At 43.5% G+C, this 17,610-nt stretch overlaps 3 protein-coding genes across 3 annotated transcripts in view; 2 read left to right on the forward strand and 1 right to left on the reverse strand.

Moving 5' to 3' along the window:
• LOC108096647 (potassium channel subfamily T member 2) overlaps positions 1–6,036 on the forward strand; it is an 80,099-nt gene extending 74,063 nt beyond the window's left edge. Inside the window, 5 exon segments of the mRNA XM_043208302.1 lie at positions 1,354–1,530; positions 2,002–2,207; positions 2,627–2,990; positions 3,874–4,062; positions 4,118–6,036. Coding sequence (XP_043064237.1) covers positions 1,354–1,530; positions 2,002–2,207; positions 2,627–2,990; positions 3,874–4,062; positions 4,118–4,408 — 1,227 coding nt within the window. The 3' untranslated portion in view covers positions 4,409–6,036.
• A 240-nt stretch (positions 6,037–6,276) lies between these two features.
• On the reverse strand, positions 6,277–16,732 carry LOC108096840 (nidogen). Its single transcript, XM_017198751.2, has 12 exons — positions 16,113–16,732; positions 13,502–13,981; positions 11,298–12,059; positions 10,114–10,803; positions 9,590–9,860; positions 9,384–9,529; positions 8,912–9,315; positions 8,374–8,531; positions 7,462–7,716; positions 7,225–7,399; positions 6,802–7,086; positions 6,277–6,744 (listed from the first exon to the last, which is right to left on the reverse strand). Exons 1-12 carry the CDS (start codon positions 16,341–16,343, stop codon positions 6,483–6,485), a joined length of 4,119 nt encoding a protein of 1,372 aa, XP_017054240.1. The 5' UTR covers positions 16,344–16,732; the 3' UTR covers positions 6,277–6,482.
• On the forward strand, positions 7,831–8,437 carry LOC108096841. Its single transcript, XM_017198752.2, has 2 exons — positions 7,831–7,951; positions 8,010–8,437. The coding sequence occupies exon 2, from the start codon at positions 8,012–8,014 to the stop codon at positions 8,324–8,326; it is 315 nt and encodes a 104-aa protein (XP_017054241.1). The 5' UTR covers positions 7,831–7,951; positions 8,010–8,011; the 3' UTR covers positions 8,327–8,437.
• Positions 16,733–17,610: the final 878 nt, after the last annotated feature.

Genomic DNA, 17,610 nt, shown 5'->3' on the forward strand with positions numbered 1-17,610 from the left:
ATTCATCATCCGATAGGAAATCAGATCAGACAGACGAACCATTAGCTGGCGTTCTGTGAGCCTACATATTATATCTTAGATCAGGTCAATGAAATTAGCAAACTAATCATACAAATTACACATACGCCCCGATGTACCAATTGAACAATTGATTTGCGTTTGTATTGGACCTGACGCACACGCACGCAGTGAGTTCCCCGAAGCAAAAAGAAAAAAAAACAAAAAAAAGAAAAACAAAAAATGCGAAAAAAAAGAACAAAACAAAAATACCCATGAAATACCGAAAATACCAGACACACTCTTCATACAAACATCATTTGCCTGCCCCATTAGCCTGGCCTCCAAATCGTTGTGTGTAACTGTGTGTAGTCTAGTCGTAGTTGTTGTCCTTTTGGGAGTGGGTAGTGGTAGCTCCATTCCGGCTCCTTTTGCTCCTTTTTGCGTGACCTGTTGGCTGCTGCATGTTTGGCTTTCCCGGCTTTAATTTCGTTTCGGTTTCTGTTTCGGTTTTGTTTCAGTTTCAGTTTGAGTTTCTAATTCTGTTTCCGTTTCCGTTGCTGTTTGCATGCCGCCTTTTAATTAGCTGATTGCATTTAGCTTCTTATTGTGCGAGGCCTTGCAGCTGCGGCTTTCACTAAACCCCTTCGTCTGGCTTGCAGAAACTCACCCAATTACTCAAAGTTAGTGTCCCTTCGGCGAGGCGCTCGCTGGTTGCTCATTAAAAATGCTTGCTCGATTTGAAAATCAATAAGAGTCGGCCGCGCGAACGAAGGGAGAACGTCTTTGGGTTAATTGGCAAACATGAAACACGAAATTAATTTAATTAGACTAGAGCAACCTTGGAAAGTAGACGAAAAAGTACTCCCCCGTCAGTCGAAACTTTGCCTTTCCCTTTTTTCCCCAGTTGAAGTACAACCGCCTAATGCTTGCCCAGCACCTTCTTTTCTAGAGATTTTTTTTATCGTTTTCGGTTGAGAAACTTTTGCTTTCCGGCTTCTTAAATCAATAACTCGGGTGTTTTTTGAGTTCCCCCAATTAAATTTCTATAATTTCACCGTTAGCGGAGGAGGGGAAACGGACTGTTGCGAGTTTCCCCCCTTTCACGGCATGCCTAAACAACCTAAATGTTAACAATTTTGCTAAGGCCACAACTCAACTCAACCACCATGCCACCATACACATACTCGTACATAGATACTACATGCATACTCGAACACCGAGAGCAGTGAAAGCAATTTGCCATTTCAATTAAAAACCAATTAAATATGTAAATCATTTTGTGTTTAACCGAACTCATCGAACTCGAATTTGCATACACCAAACCAAACAAATCATGGGCATGCCTAACCACAGTACGACGAGGAGACCGGCACGCCCGACTCGACGAAGGACTCGACGGAAATGCTGCGCGGGGTCACCTACCGCCCGCCGGGGTCGGCAACAGGTGGCGCCAGCAGCTTCCGCCCGCAGACGCAGCGCCAGCGGTCCGTCAATTGCCTCGGCGGTTGTTCGGAGCGCAAGGGATCATCCGTAAGTAGCCAGCAACTCGACACCCGAAAGCATTTCCCATTTCACACCAGTGGTTCGAAAAATGGGGCGTAAATGGTAAACGGGGTCAAGGGTCAAAGGTATTGGGTTAAGTTCGGGTCCCCAGGTAGGTCCGTCTCGATTCCATTCCGGCTTTTGCAGCATGACGTTCTTTGTATGGTAGCATGACACACTGCAACTAAAACAACTAAACAAAACGAGCAAGCGACGATGAAGCCCATCGGTCAGCGAAAAAACTCACCGTCCATCCGTCTGCATTTCAGCACAACAACAACACTCACTCAGGATCAGCTAGCTTTATGTGGAACGGGCCAAGTTGGGTATTTACTTAATTATAGTAAATCTAAATACAATTATAATAATTGAATGGAAGTAAAACCCCAACTGGCTTGTTACTTGATGTTTTTTGTGTACCCCAAGATATTGTGTTGTGAAAGTGCCAAACTCTTCTAGTATTCCATCAATCTGGCCGACGAGGCGAGGGACAACCACGCCCAGCAAATTGAGCGAGCCGAGATCGCGAACCTCGTGAGGAGTCGGATGGAGTCCCTCAATCTGCCCACCATCGACTACGACGACGTCAGCGAGAAGCGGAACCACCTCTCCTATGTGATAATCAACCCGAGCTGTGATCTCAAACTGGAGGAGGGCGATCTCATGTGAGTATCGAGGCGATTGAAATTGAAAACTTAGAAAAATTAAATTATTAGGCATTACCAAGTTTGAATTGTTTAACAGAAAGGCGGCTTATTTATCTCTTGGTAAAAGATTCTCTCCAAAGGGTCTTTTCTTGTCTAAAAATTCAGTCTTTACGAATATGTTCCAAATTAAGTACTTTGACTTTCTATCACTTGTTCAATTATATTTTTGGCAGTTTTATGTATCTTAAATATTTTATTTGTGGAAACACCCGAGTAAAAAAACGTACATAAATGGGCATAAATATGTTAATAAAGTCAGTTTGTTTATCTTGACTGTATCTAATGTACCTGCTATTTTAATATCTGCATTTAATATATTCCAATATAGGATACAGATTTTCTTAAGGCTTTGTTAAATTGTTTTCTCTCCTACTTAGATACTTGGTGAGGCCGTCGCCGTTCTCGGCGCAAAAGACGTTCGAGCGGCACAACTCGCGCCGCAAGTCGAACATATCGTTCTGCTCGAACATCAACTTGGGCGCCACGTGCGGCCCCCAGATGCCGCAGATGAACCTGAACATGAACATGGCCAACACCGCCGTCGGGGCTGGATCGCGCCGGGGATCGGGCATCGCCGGCTTGAACCCGATGCAGATGCAGAGCGTCCAGACCTTGGCCGGGTATGGATCATCCTCGCAGCGCTGTAGCCCCCCGATGCAGCAAATTAAATCGAATTCTCTTTCTCTACCCGACAGTCCGACGGTGGTTGGCAATCAGCGCGGACGGAGTAACTCATTGCGGGTTGGCTATTATTCCTATTACACCCACACGACCCCCAAAAACCACACACACAACCTCTATTTACCTCTCTATGTTTGTTTGTTTGTTTGGTTTGATTCGATTCACGTTTTCACGTTGGTTTGTTCGATTTTTGTTGGCAAACTCCAATAACTCTTAATTGAAAACCTTTGATGGAGTTTAATGCTGCCTCGAACCTTTCAAAACCCTTCAAAATTATTTAAATGCAGCATAAACGCCATCGAAGAGTTAATTAACACTACTAACTTCCTTAACACCTTAGTCTTAGCTTGGTTTTATTGTTAATTTCCAAACAAATTGGCTAAAACAAACGAATGTGTTCACCCCGTGTTGCCTTGACCCCTTTTGTTGGGGGCCAGGCACTTGCACTCCCACACTGAGCATTAAAATTCTGGGAACACGTTCCAAACTCAAGCCGCAGAACACTCCACCAAACAGCACGGCAGCCACTGCAACTGCAACTGCAACAACCAACAGCAGCAACCGCAAGAACAACTGCAACAATCGACAACAGCAATAAATCATAGTCATAGTTCGCACCCAGAGGATAATCACTAAAAGCAAGGAACTCATGAAATAAAAACCACTTTTCATCCAAGTGCCTAAATAAGATAAAGATAATATTCAACCATCGAGTCGCATTTCGAGTTAAAGTTCATGTGTTTCTTCTTAATGTGTTCGTTTCTTTTTTACAATTTAAATGTAACTAAAAAGTTAACCTAACTTTAACTGCAAAAATAGCCAATTTGTATGTGTAAACGTAATTGAGTTTTGTTGGTATCATAGTGACTCGGTTTTGGGCCAACTAACCCGACTAATGATCGCCTTCATTGGTGGATGTTCCCTGTGCTTGCTTCTATTTTAGATCGACAACGATATCCTGCTGCGTCGATCCTCGTCCCTGCGACAGGGCCTTCCCAGCGTGGGCGTCAGCCACGGCCGGAGAAAGTCGTCGCTGGAGGAGATCGGCATAAGTCACTTCACCACATTGATGCAGGCCACGAACCATAGTAATCCCATTAAGATCTCTCTCAATGGCAGCATAGGAATGGAGGTGGGTTCATCAGATATTCAGTGGCTTCCTTCAGGGGATTAACTCTTTCTGGTAGAACCAAATATCCTTGCAGGTTACCCCGCCCGAGGAACCCACACCCATGTTGGGTGTTCCCTGCGTGGTTGGTGGCGGCGGTGGTGGTGGCATCAATCCCTCTGGAGCGGGTTCCTCCACCGGCGGCATGCTGGGAGCCAGCTCCTCGCTGGCCATCAACACGGCGGACTTGGGACCAGGACCCAGCACCTCCTCCGGAGCCAGTGGCTCGCTGCAGGCACAGGACTCCCTCGGCCAGCAGTCCTCGTCGCAGGTCAACTCTCCGCAGCATCTGCAGGGAACGATCGTATGATACAACCTGATGTGGGGGCGCCGACTCCGCTCCTCCATGTCGAAAAACAAGTGGATATAGAACACGGCCGGCACACACAGACACACCCGTAGAGATAAGTTCGATCCGGAGCGAAAGTATTAGGAGCCTCAACCAAACAACAACCGAGAACAACCAAAAAACCCACCCACCCCAAAAAAAAGGCTGTCTGTGGTGTGTGTTCCCCCAACTTAAACCAATTCGAGTCCCAGTTTAGTTAGTAGTTCACTAGATGGAGGCGCGTGCTTATCGGTTTATCCCTAGGGATCGTAGATATATATAAATATATTGTACATTGCAAGTTTTGCAATTAGTTTTAAGCTTTGATTATGTCGGCTTTGCACAAAAGAAAGCCGCGGCAAATTGTGTTTTGGGAACAACAGATGTAGTTAAACTATTGGTTAGGTGGCAGGACGAAGATTTAGCAAACTGTATAACTGAAGCTGTATATATCCGATGAAGGCTAGATGTAAGCAAATTCGATCCGAGGAGCCGGACGTAGCAAACTATCAAATAGATCGGGCCTAAACGCTTAAACCCCTGTAAATACCTTAGGTATGACCACTTGGCTGGGCTTTTAGCTCGGCTCAGCTTCCCCTTCGCTCGGAAGGACCTTCCCCTGTGACCCACGAAACCCCCATATAGATCATATATGAAGGTGCTATCGATGTCTTGTACTATACACACTCACACACAAACTCAGATCAACCACTAGAAATGTTTTACACAATTGTAGGAAAAAAGGAAGATGATGAGGAGGGAGGAGAAACAAAAAACCAAGAAAGTGAAAAGGTTTTCATAACATAAATTGGAACGGGCTTTGGTATACTCTAATGCTTTACAAAATCAACAGAAATATGTATACATATATGTTAAAATAAATCAAAGAATTTGTACATAGACTACTTAAGTAAGAACCAACCATGCATTCAAGTAAAACAAAAAACAAAACGAAACAAACTACTAGAACCTAATGAGAAAACTTAAATCGAAAGACAACAGAATCTAGGACATAGTTTATAGTTAACTAATTAAGGCTAGTTCTGACCGAGGATCGAGTGTCGAATCGGCAACTGTACCAAATTCAATGAGCTAACACAACCCAGTAGCATAACGCAACCCACGTCCTATTAACTCAATTCGATCCCAGCTATAGACTATAGACTCTATAGGAAGTAGCCAAGCAAACAATGTACCTACACAACCACAACCACATACCAACATTCACACTCACCTAAAAACGTTAGTTAAACGCACTTAAAGCAGTTTTATAAGGGAATTTTAGTCAACGACGACGATGAAATGCATTCCAGTGTCTCGAAAAGAATACCTAGTTAAGCTTTTGCCCAGCACCCCGGAAACCTATTTATATAGATCTGTATACCTATGTATCTGTATATCTGCGTCTACCACATAGATCGAATCGATGTCTCAATGTACAAAAGTAGATTACCATACCAAACCGCAACTGGCATTGGCTGCAGCATTAGAGGTACTCGTACATTTAGTGTGGACTAGGGTATAAACTTGCTGTAATATTTATCGGATCCGTGCTCTTTAAGGCATGCCGAACAGAACTCACAATAAACTCAAACTATAGTTGGAAATTATTAAATGGAAGTTTTTTGTATAAATAAAATTAAGATCACTCAAAGGTAAGAAAATGAATAACAATTTAAACCATTAAAATGATCTCTTTCCACTTTTTTCCCAAATAGTATAATTTCTAAATTAATGACAATTAAAATAAATTATTCAATCAATATGAACATACTAAACATTTCTTTAATTTATTAGGATTAATATTTTTGATCTTAGTAAGTTTTCTTTTAATTAATCAATAAATAAACTCTTTTGTAAGGCTTGTTTTTCTTTATTAAATATTCTTCGTTGAGTAGCTTTACATAAAATGGCACACCGGCACTCCTAGTTAGTTAATTAAATTTAGTTTAGTTTAGTTTACTTCGATTCTTTTACGCGCTTTGGTTAAATTGCTTTGTGGGTGTGTGCTTGTATACGTATCGAAAAATAACTTCGGCTTGAGTTAATAGTAAATTTAGTAGCCGGGGAAGGGCGCTGGCACACTGCATCCGGTGGAGGCACTGGTGCACTTGCAGCTCTTTCCGGAGGGAGCCAGTCGGTTGACCAGGCAGATCCGGTTGTCCGTGCAGCCACCGTTGTTGATTTGGCAGGCACTCTGGTACTGCGGACAGTGCTGCTCCACCACCGTCATTCCGTACATCTTGTGGCTGCCGAAGAAGGGCGGCTGAATGGCCTTCTGCCGCGTGCCCAAGCTGTCCACGATCTCCACTTTTTTACTATAAGTATATCTTCTTATTAGCAAGATCTGTTATAGAAGAAAACTCTTAACTTACGTGGTCCAGTCCGTCCAGTAGAACTGATCGTGCGTGTAGGTGATGCCGAAGGGATAGGACAGCTCGTTGGAAATGGTGCGGATCTGGCGACTCTGGGCATCGATGCATTCCACCTTCTTGGTTCCCGCATCCGCGTAGCACACCTCACCAGTGCTCTCGAGGACCACCAGGGAATTGGGCAGGGTAACCGCATCCTGGCCCAAAAGAAGCTCACGACCAGTTCCATCCAAGTTGGACACCTCAATCTTGGGCGAAGAGCGGTCCCAATCGGACCAGTAAAGCTTCCTATTAAAGGTAAAAGAGCATGTTAATAATTGGATACAAAATCCTATGAGGGTTTATATTGGGGTAATATAAAATATTTGTTTAAATTTGGCTATAATTTTTTTAAAACGTATTTTGTTATAGGAAACGGATACTTACTCCCTGTAAGGATCCACTGCAATGCCACGTGGGTTCACCAGCTGCTTATTGATGATCACAGCCCTCAAAGAAGGATCGTCCAAACTGGCCACCTCAATGGTGTCCTTGGCCGAATCTGTCCAATAAAGACGGCGCGAGATCACATCAATGGCAATGCCCTCAGGAGATTCGATATCTAAGAATAGCAAAATAGAGTGTTAAGATGTTGATTTATGGATTTAAAAGTCTTTAAACTACCTGTGGTAATAAAGGGACGAGAATCGGTTCCATCGTACTTGGCGCTAACGATTTTCTTGGTAGAAATATCGCCCCAGTAGACACGACCCTCCACACAATCCTTGTCCAAGCCAATGGCCATCTGGGCCACCGAAATGGGTCTCACATTGCGTCCATTCAGGGGAACTCGAGCAATCATCACGCCCTGGCTGACGATCAGGAAATCAGAGTCCTGCTGCTGGCGCTCCTGGCATGTAAATCCGTTGCCATAAAAGCCTGAAATAGGGAAATAAATAATGTTCATAAAGTCAGCGTTATCAACCAGCTATTGCTATAAGCTTCCTTTTTGGTTTTATATTACAAATCTCTCGCAATTTGAAAAATAAAATAATAATTGAATGTTGTTATACCGATCGCAGTTTACCCAGTTGTAACTGTCTTTCGCAGGCCTTTTGTTTGTGTAAATTTATTATTTTTCCTCTAAATTTCCAGTTTCCCATTAAATCTACCGGTAAGTTCTACTTTATAGCACAGAAAAACCAAGAACTTTAGCCGGATATTCCAACAAGGCATGCATAACACCCAGAAGTTGCTGACCAAAATATGGCGGCCGTTCGGCGAATTAAAGCGGAAACAAAGCCAAAACCTGCGCTCCTTCAACCAGCAAAATTTTACCCCCAAGAAACCTGAAGACCCACTCAAGCGTCCTACGCACTTTCAGTCCATGAGGGAGTTCTTCATGCATCCACTGACTTGGGACCGCAACAATGGCTACTTCAACGTGGTTTTGGCTCTGTCCATTTTCGGGTTCGTTTTCTTCAACTCCTGCGCTCCTTGCGAACAACAGCGGAGTGGTCTTGAAGAGCGGACCACTCGGCCCCAGTGAAACCAACAGAAGTAGCAGACATCCCATGGATTTGGAACGCAACTCACCTGGATTGCAGACGCAGACCAATCCGGAGTTGGTTGAATGGCATTGGGCGTTCAAGTCGCACAGTGTGTGGTTGTTCAGGCAGTTCTGCTCCTCGATGCAAACGTATCCATCGCCGTTGAAGCCAGCAATGCACTGACATTCATAATTAGCTGGGTCTCTGAAAAAAGAAAATAAAAGCGGAAATATATATCAATTTACTATTTTAAATAATTTTTGCGAAGTTTTTAAATAGAATTTATTTATTGAGAAGTCAATATAAATTGATAATAATTTCTTAAGAACTGTTCATTATTTTTTAAATACATATAGGTTATTTTAGAAAGTTTGTACAATTGCACTTTGGTAAATTATTGCTAGAAATAATTGCAAATTGGTTTTCTAAAATGTTGATCTTGATTTATGATTATTTTTGTCAGCTAAATATTTAATATTATTACATATTGATTAATGCCTTCTTTACAGAATAGTTTGCAACCTATTTTGGCTGGATACCAAATGCTGTCTAAGCGTTCTTTAATTGAATTACTTAGTACTCACTCTGTTGGCTCGCAGGTGGCGTGGATGCCGCAGTTGTTGAGGACGTGGCAGGACAAGGGCTTGCTGGTGCATCCCTTCAGAGCGTCCCCCTGGTATCCCTCGAGGCAGTCGCAGAACTGGACGCTCTGCACCGAATCCCAGCGGCAGAAGGCGTTCGGTCCGCAGAAGACCGTCCCACACTGTCCCGCCGGAACGCAGCGGTCGTTGATGTCCCGCTCGAAGTCCGCCTGGCAGCGGCAGACGCCCTCATGGCAGAGGGAATTCTTGCCGCAGTCCTCGTTGGACTGGCACTCGGCGGCCAACTGGCAACGGAAGCCATCTCCTGTGTAGCCCTGTTGGCACTGGCACTCCGGTTTCACTCCGTCGACGAAGACGCACGAAGCATGGACATCACAGATGTCTACCTGAATTCAAAAGGGGAGATGCCTTCTTAGGGTTTTCCTTGGTTTACAATCTCATTTTATTAACTCACAACATCACAGGAATCATCGCTGGTGGACTCGCAGGAGTAGCCGTCGCCTCGGAATCCTGGTTTGCAGGTGCAAATGTGGCGCAGTTCCTGTTCATACCAGTTGCAGGTGGCATTTATGTGGCAGTTCTCGTCCACATCGCAGGGAACTATAAAAGAGATCGATTATTACAATTTATATATTTATTATTATATTTTAGCACTCTTACTAAGATCGGAGTTCCTTTCGCTATCATATTCCTGATTGAAGGTGCAGCGCATGTAGTCCTCGGCAAGAACATATCCATAGGGGCATCTGCATTCTCCCAGGGCATCGCAGACTGGCTCCACATCGTGCCTGTCCAGCAGAAGGGGCTCGCAGCGTCCGTTCTCCCAAACTTCGCCATGCACGCAAATGTTGGAGCAACTGTAGCCGTCTCCTTCGAATCCTTCGTGGCAGGTGCAGCGACCCTTGTAGCAGTCGGCGTCCTTCGAGCAGCGCTGTATTATGATATTGTAAAATGGTTAAATTTGATGGTAAAAACATGACCTTAGACTTTAAAAGAATCTGTATAAACAATTTTAAGCCTAAATCTGTATGATCTAAAAAAACTTTAAATAAACAAAAAACTTCTATTGTAAAACATAGGTCTAGAATCCAAACATTTGAACTTCTAAAAGTTTTCTATTAAAAAGGTATACTATAGTTCCCTTTATACTTGAATAAAAAAGTGTAACTTATTGCTTCACTTACGTAGCACTCGTCGGGGTGTTGGGGCACCTGGTCCTCAGAATTTGGATCCGGATGGGGATACTGCTCCCTTTCACGTTCCTCTTGCCTTCGCCGTTCCTCCTCCCTTCGCTGTTCTTCCTCCCTTCGCCGTTCCTCTTCCCTTTCCCGCTCGAGATCCCTCTCCTGATCCTGATCCTGGTTCCCTGGAGTGCTTGAATTGGGATCGGCAGTGGACTCCTCATGATCATGACCCTGTGGTGGGTACTCAATGTTGTCGGCGGTGCTGTTGGACAGGCAGCGGTAGCCGTTGCCCTCGAATCCCTGGGAGCAGTAGCAGTTGAAGCCGCCCTCCGTGTTGTCGCAAATGGCATTCTCATCGCAGACATGGGTTCCCGCAGCGCACTCATCGATGTCCAGGCAAACCTCCACACCACGCTCATCCAACTGGGCGGCGAATCCGTGGAGACAGTCGCACCGGTAGGTGTCCTCGTAGGGAACGCACACGGAGTTCTCCACGCACTCGGCGGTTCCATCGTTGCAGGAATTCGTCTCGGCGGTCACGCCCACCTTGCTCATTGCTCCAATGCGGAGCGCCTGGTCGCGGTCCACGTAGTCCAGGGCCACCTTCGAGATCTTCTGCAGCACCTGTGTGGCACTCGGATCCGCCTCGTCATCTCGCAGGCAGCTGCGGTACAGGATACGTTGCTCCACCTTAAATTGTAAGGAATAAGGAAAATATAAATCTAAACTGCAGATTTGATTGGGAATGTTTTAAACAAATAATTATTTAACTAAAATAGAAAAAACATAGAAGCGGATGCATAGGCGGACATATGTTTAACGTGTGATCAATAAAATTAACACTTAGGATCGGAAATGTTTCTTTTATAAGGTTACAAACTTCTGACCATAGGTATACATCTTATTAATAGCTCAGGGGCGGACGCAGGGGGTGTCCGGGGGGTCCGGACCCCCCAAAATCTCAGATTTTTTCAAATTTCCTTACAGCACACGGCTTTTCAACCATAATAACTAAAATTTTTTTTGGTCGGACCCCCCAAAGGAACAAATTTTTTGATCGGACCCCCCAAACGTAAAAATTTGTGATCGGACCCCCAAACAACAAAAATTTTCGATCGGACCCCCCCCAAAATTTTTTCTGCGTCCGCCCCTGTAATAGCTTGATGGTTAAGATCTTAGCTCACCTGAAGTCCCAGGACTCGCTGCTCCGCCGTGATCTCCAGCTTGTGCACCTGCACGGACTTCAGTTCTCCCGGTCGCTCGAAGGTGTACTGCTCCACGTACTCCGGCAGATGGAGGACCGCCTCGGCCGGAACCTCTGGCACCTCGCCGTAAATCTCGATCTTCACGGACAGCTGGTCCCAGAAGTTGAGACCCTCGAAGGTCTGGTTCACAAGGAGACTCTCACCGGAGTCGAACTGCAGGCGGGAGACGTGGGTGTAGACGCCGCCAGTCAGTTGGTAGCCATTGGGCACTCCGCCCACCGACTTGGCGAACAACCAGGGCACGGTGGTCAGCAGGGGAAGGGCCAATCGGAGTGGAGCACCCTGCTCGGCGGTCAACGGGTTGATGGTGGTGTAGGTGCGACCCTCGCTGGTCACCACATACGACTGCAGTTTGGCCTCCTCGTTAACGGGTTGGTGGTTCAGCTCACCGGAAAGCGTTCCCGACACGCGGATCGGCTGATCGTTGGCCAGGCAGGACTTGCCGTTGCCATAGAATCCCTGCTCGCAGACGCAGCAGTATCCTTCGGCTTTGTCGTGGCACTGAGCATTCTGGTGGCACTGGTGCGCATGCGCCTGGCAGCTTTGGGCCAACGCGGGCGACTCTGTGCGGGATTCCTCGTTGTCGGGTAGCATCACGTTCTGCTCTGGCTCGATAGGAGCCACCTCGAACAGCCAGACTCCGGGAACACCCAGGTTGGTGCTCTCGCTCAGGAAACGAGCCTTGAAATGGAAAGAAGGTATATTTTAATATTTAATTCTATAAAATATACATCTTTTAATATTGACTTTGATTATATGCTAATTTTTACGCTTTAAGAACTCATATAACCTAAACGATTTAAGCTGAACGATTTTTAAAAGACCATAAAGGTTTTGTTTGTCTAACTTTTATTCTAAACTCAAAACGTAACCAGATTTACACAGATTTTTTAAATCAACTATACTCGAATACGGTTTAATTAACCTTAAAATTTCTACCCACGAAATGAGATATTAACTATTTAGAAACGATACCCGATTCTCGCTGCCTTGGTTTCACAATTCGGAAATTATAGGGGAGAGTGGGGTAATGTCGTCAGTGGGGCAAAGACGTCACTCGCTATTATTTTAAAAAATATAAGGGCTACCAACCCAATTTTTTTAGCGTAAGTGTATTGCACTATTCCTACATTACAGACGGAGTTTGGTAGAATTAAAGGTTATGTATAATTATTTATTCATCAGAAAGTGTTTCGGAGCCTCAAAAGTAATTTTTCTCCGGCGCAGAACTGTTTTTCTTCCAAGTACATTTTCGATCAAAGAAGTATAAAGGTAAGTTATTATTGTTGAGAAATGTTTGGCGAACACGAGATGGTAGGTTGTGTAACAGCTGATTCGAGTTTCCATTTGTTATTCATGTTTTTATCAAAAAAAGTCGCGTGGGGCATTGTCGTCACTCAACGGGTGGGGCAAAGTCGTCACTGTATTATCTCAGACTGAAATACAAACTCGTATCAATTTATTATTGTTTTGTGATTGTTTATGTAAAGTATTAAATATAAAATATAATTTCTCCAAAATGTTCTTCAAACAAAAATAAAATTCTCTTTTTTTGTGTTTGCAGCATAATGGTGCGCACTCACAGGTGATTTTTGCTTTCTATCCTTCACTTAGATCTGAATGTGTCAAATTTTTGCAAAAAATATAGTGTTCCACTTTTTTATATGTATGAATATCAATAAATGTGTGTTTGACAAGTTGAAATAGTTTTGTGTACATGGGTACCTATATTTGCATTCATTATTCTATGTGACGACTTTGCCCCAGGGGGGTGACGACTTTGCCCCACGATTTTTCAATTTTCCAATTTTGCCTTCTTTCAGATAACAGTTTCGTATTAATAAACAAATGAGAGGATGTCCGAAATACTTACTGCATTTTATAGCCAGATCTTTTCCGAATCCAACCATGTATATTACATGATAAAAATAAGTTATTTTATCAATAAATTTCGCAATTAAAAAAAAAGTGACGACAATGCCCCACTCTCCCCTATATAATACAACCGATTAAAAAATAGCTTTTCAGTCATTAAAAGGGAAACGATTTTACATGCTCCTAAAATCAACTGATTTTTTTAAAATTTTTTTTATAAATTATTTAATAATAATATATAAACTCACATTCTCGGATCCGGAACCATTCAAGTTGTAGTAGCGTCCATCCTCAGATACAAATCCCGCTTGAGCACGAATGTCCGGAAGTCCCAATTCTGCGGATTCGCCCTGCAGCCAATTAAGTCCACCTTCCGGATAGATGAACTGCACAAAGGTATTTTGCTCTCCGGCGATCAGAGCCACCTGGAAGGTGTTTAGGCGGTCCGTCTTGGAGTCGAAGTAGCCCACATTGCGCCACGTGGCCACGATCACCTGGTGGGCCTCGAAGTCCGGCTGACTGCTGAAGCCGTAACGCACCAGGCTGGATGCTTTATCGAGGACCTCCTGTTCCCTGGTCTCGAACAAGGAGATCGAGGTGCCCTCATCACTATTGCTGGTGTCCACATTCGAGTAGAAGGCAGCTATCGAGGGATACTCCAGCGGAAAGGGTTGGTTCAGGTACTCGGGGAACTCCACGTTGAACGTGAGGATGCCATTGGTGTTGATCTGGGGAAAGAATAATAAAAAATCAATAACAAATAACATTTATTATAAATCTTTATATGCTTTATTTTATTGAAATGCATTGTTTATGCTTGGGAGGTAGAAGTTTTCCTTAAGACCATTTTAATTGAAAGAAACTGCGATTTAATAATCAACAGTCTTTTTATTTGTATTAATACCTTTGTAAAAACCCAAGAACACTTTTGCAAACGGATGAGAATCAGGAGTTACTCTTGCAATCGTTTGAAGTGGAAGTACTTGCAATTCAATACTTCGAATTTATTTTGTGTTAAAGATACATTTCAAAGATACCACCAAGAATTATTCTAGGTGTAGAGAAATAAGGAAGTTACACTTGGGATCGTTTGAAGTGGAAATACTTGGCCTCCATATGGCGTGGAAATTGGTGCGCCCCGTGAAGTGCCAACGGGCCACTTAACTCCTAATGGGCATTCTCCTGGCGGAAATAAAACAACAACAAACCATTAACAAGGCGGCAAATGATCCGACGAAGGGATACGCCCCCGATATATCCATAAATGCTAAGTGATCTTCTGCTGAGATTCCTAATTGAGTCCTCGGCCGACATCCGCCTAACGATCGCTCTAAATTTAGCTGCATCTCCAGCAATTCAATAACAACAACAACAACTGGCAACCTGAGTAAACAACGCGGAATTGGAGCACAGGTGTTCGGAAAATGCCTTTCTTGTGGTTGCCGACACGCCGCAGCATAAATCATGTCTGTTTTGTGGCACCACGGGCTCCGCTCATCTCTGCAGGAAAACGCAATGTGTCGAGGAATTCCGGCATCTTGGCAGGTGATTTGAACGGATTCCTAACTCCACATGTACAAATAACAGGCCGCAATGTAGGCCAAATTGAGGTTGGGTGAGCAAACAACAGCACTTCAATCCTGCTTGGCCTAATTTAAGCATTTCAAATATTCCAGATTTGGAAAGATTAAATTTGTTGAGAAAACAAATATTGTGTATAGTATTAAATTGCTAAGGTCAACGATTATAAACATTTGAATAAAACATTTTGATATAACAATAAAACAGACTACTCAATTTATTGCAATAAAAAATTAAAAGCCATACAACTTTTGGACAAAATTATTGATACTGAAAGATATATTTTCAAAAAGAAAAATAGACTTTAAAAAATGTGCAGAAAAAACCTCACCACTTCTTTGTTTTGCTTTATTGCTGTCTTTAAAAGTGCGTTTGAAATTACTTTTAAATTTAACTTTTAGGAACAATGGACAAGTTGATAAAAATATGGGACTCGAGTGAATTTAAATGAGGGGTTTTTCACACGCAGTTTATGACTGGAATATGACAGATCTATTTTTACGCCTTCGAAACGGTTTCGACACCAATTTGACCCGAGAGCTTTGCAACTCTGGCTTCTCTGATCTTTTCGGCCATTCCGTCAAGGAATTTCAGTGAAATTTATGGATTTCTATGGCCATTCCGTCCAAAGAACCGTTTCGATTCTGTGCCGCGTGCTATTTCTCTACGTCAGACACATAAATTCAGCTAATTAACTAACAAAATGCAGAGCAGATTAAAAGGCGTTCAAAAATAGGCGACACACGCGGTGGACTCTCAATTCGGAGAACTCATAACTTTGGCTGCCAAGTGCCGAAACCACTCAGACACTCGGTGTTCGGGCACTCGGATGTGGATGTGGATGTGGATGCCCAGAACTCTGGCATCTGGCAGTTGGCCAAGGCGGCAAAGCGACATCAATGGGTTCGGTTTTTGGTTTTTTGGTCTTGGACCACCCTCAAGTGGCTGCGGATTGTAGCTGCGGATATATTGAGACACCTACAACTGGCAAAGTGTGGGGAAAGTGTGGAAATCGATGTCCGACCTGTCATGTTTTGCCGAAAATTAATGTCGCCTATAAATACGCGGGCCACAACAAAGCATGTTCCCCTCGAATAGAAATAGAAAAGCACTATTACTCTAGTGTAGAAACTATTGAACCGCACTTTATTTGCATATTGATTGCTCCCTATCAGTGCGAGCTTATCACTGCGAGCTGCGAAAATTCATTCAGTGCACAATACTTTGTAGCCGAATTGAACTCTGGATTATATCAGTTGGAGGGGGGCTATTACTCACGTATAGCTGCTCGTACTGCTCCCCGTAGAAGTTGATGGGCTGCTCCAGTTGCAGCACGATGGTCTCGCTGTCGCCCTTCGGAAGGTACTGGATGCTGCCCAAGGATCCCTCCGCGAACTCGTACAACTCGGAGGATCGCAGGCTGTCCAGATAGTGCTCGAACTGACCGCTGACCAGGATCACCGAGCTGAGCAGCAGGCAGGCAAGGAATTTGGTGCCGAGAGTCGGCATTATGGCGGGATATATGTACGGTTTCTCTTGCGACTTATATATCCCTTTGCTTATTTGACTTTGACACGCGAGGATTTCACAATTTCGCCAAAGGCATTTTCACACTAGACACACAGCCGAATTCCTAAAACACTTTTGCTTTCGCCTCAAGTTTGATCCAAAATAAATATAGGCGGTTTATAAATAAAATTGTGGCACTATCTATTCGACGGGTATATATAGATATACGTGTATAGTTTGACAGATTTTTGGAACTGTCGCTCCAAGTGGCGGCTCCTCTGCTTTTGCTTTTCTGCCGTTCTGTTTTTCTTTTGCTTCCTGAGCACGCGAGCAGGAAAAACCGAATCGGACCGCACGCTTCGCCAACAGATTCTCGACTGATTCGACGACGTCTTCGATGTGGATTCTCCTCGACTCGGTGCTCATCCGCCCGTTTCACTTGAGTATCTGTGTGTGCTGTCTGCCGGAGGGCGGACTTCTGTGTGAGTGTGTGTGGGTGAGTGCCGGAAAGCGAGAGTTTTGCTGGAGATACAACACGAATGGGATCCACAAACTGCAATCACACACAGATGCTGTTCGATTATGACTGCTCTTTATTGATGTTTACCATCAACACGGCACGGGCACTTGGCCTGTGGAGGGAGGATTTAATTATAGCCAAATAAAATAATCAGTCGTTGCTATTTTGAACTAAACATGCTTTGAAAGGATTAAGTTAATCCAGAAAAACCAGAATACAAAACTATGTAGATATATTCGGAATCATATGAAGAAAATTAGGCGTTTACTTTAAACAGGGAAAAATGTGATTATTAAATCGTCGCGATTTCTGTAGGAGACAACAGGAAATAGTAAAAATAGTGATTAAATACATTTTTTTAATAGCCGTAAATAAGAACTTATGGTACAGTTAAAGTCATTTTATATGTCATTTTTGTAAATAAAAATGTGAGTAAACACAACAAAAACAAATTATTATTTTTGATAATTTTTTTAAAGAATTTTTATACACTCATTGAAAAAAATAATTTCAAATCTAAAGCGTGCAGCGGTTTTAATTTTCTCACAGATTTGACTTCAAAGTCAAAGATTTCAGTGAAATTTGTAATTAATTGTTCACATTAAAGGTTCAATAAATAGAGCGCAAACAACATATGGCAACCTCTAATCTCGCAATCCCTTTTCTAGGCCCGGCTTCCGAGCTACACGGATGTGGCTAGTTAGCTGCAGGCGTTCCAATTCTGGGGAACTGAACTTCAGGCGGGCA

The sequence above is a fragment of the Drosophila ficusphila genome, unplaced genomic scaffold (genome assembly GCF_018152265.1).
Source record: "Drosophila ficusphila isolate 14025-0441.05 unplaced genomic scaffold, ASM1815226v1 contig_414, whole genome shotgun sequence".
NCBI lineage: Eukaryota > Metazoa > Arthropoda > Insecta > Diptera > Drosophilidae > Drosophila > Drosophila ficusphila.

Coding starts and splice junctions, on each gene's coding strand:
- LOC108096841 (XM_017198752.2), top strand. CDS start 8,012: ATGCATAACACCCAGAAGTTGCTGACCAAAATATGGCGGCCGTTCGGC.
- LOC108096840 (XM_017198751.2), bottom strand. CDS start 16,343: ATGCCGACTCTCGGCACCAAATTCCTTGCCTGCCTGCTGCTCAGCTCG. Junction 12,060..13,501: donor ATGGTTCCGGATCCGAGAAT/GTGAGTTTATAT, acceptor TTCCATTTCAAG/GCTCGTTTCCTGAGCGAGAG. Junction 7,087..7,224: donor GCAGTGGATCCTTACAGGGA/GTAAGTATCCGT, acceptor TACCTTTAATAG/GAAGCTTTACTGGTCCGATT.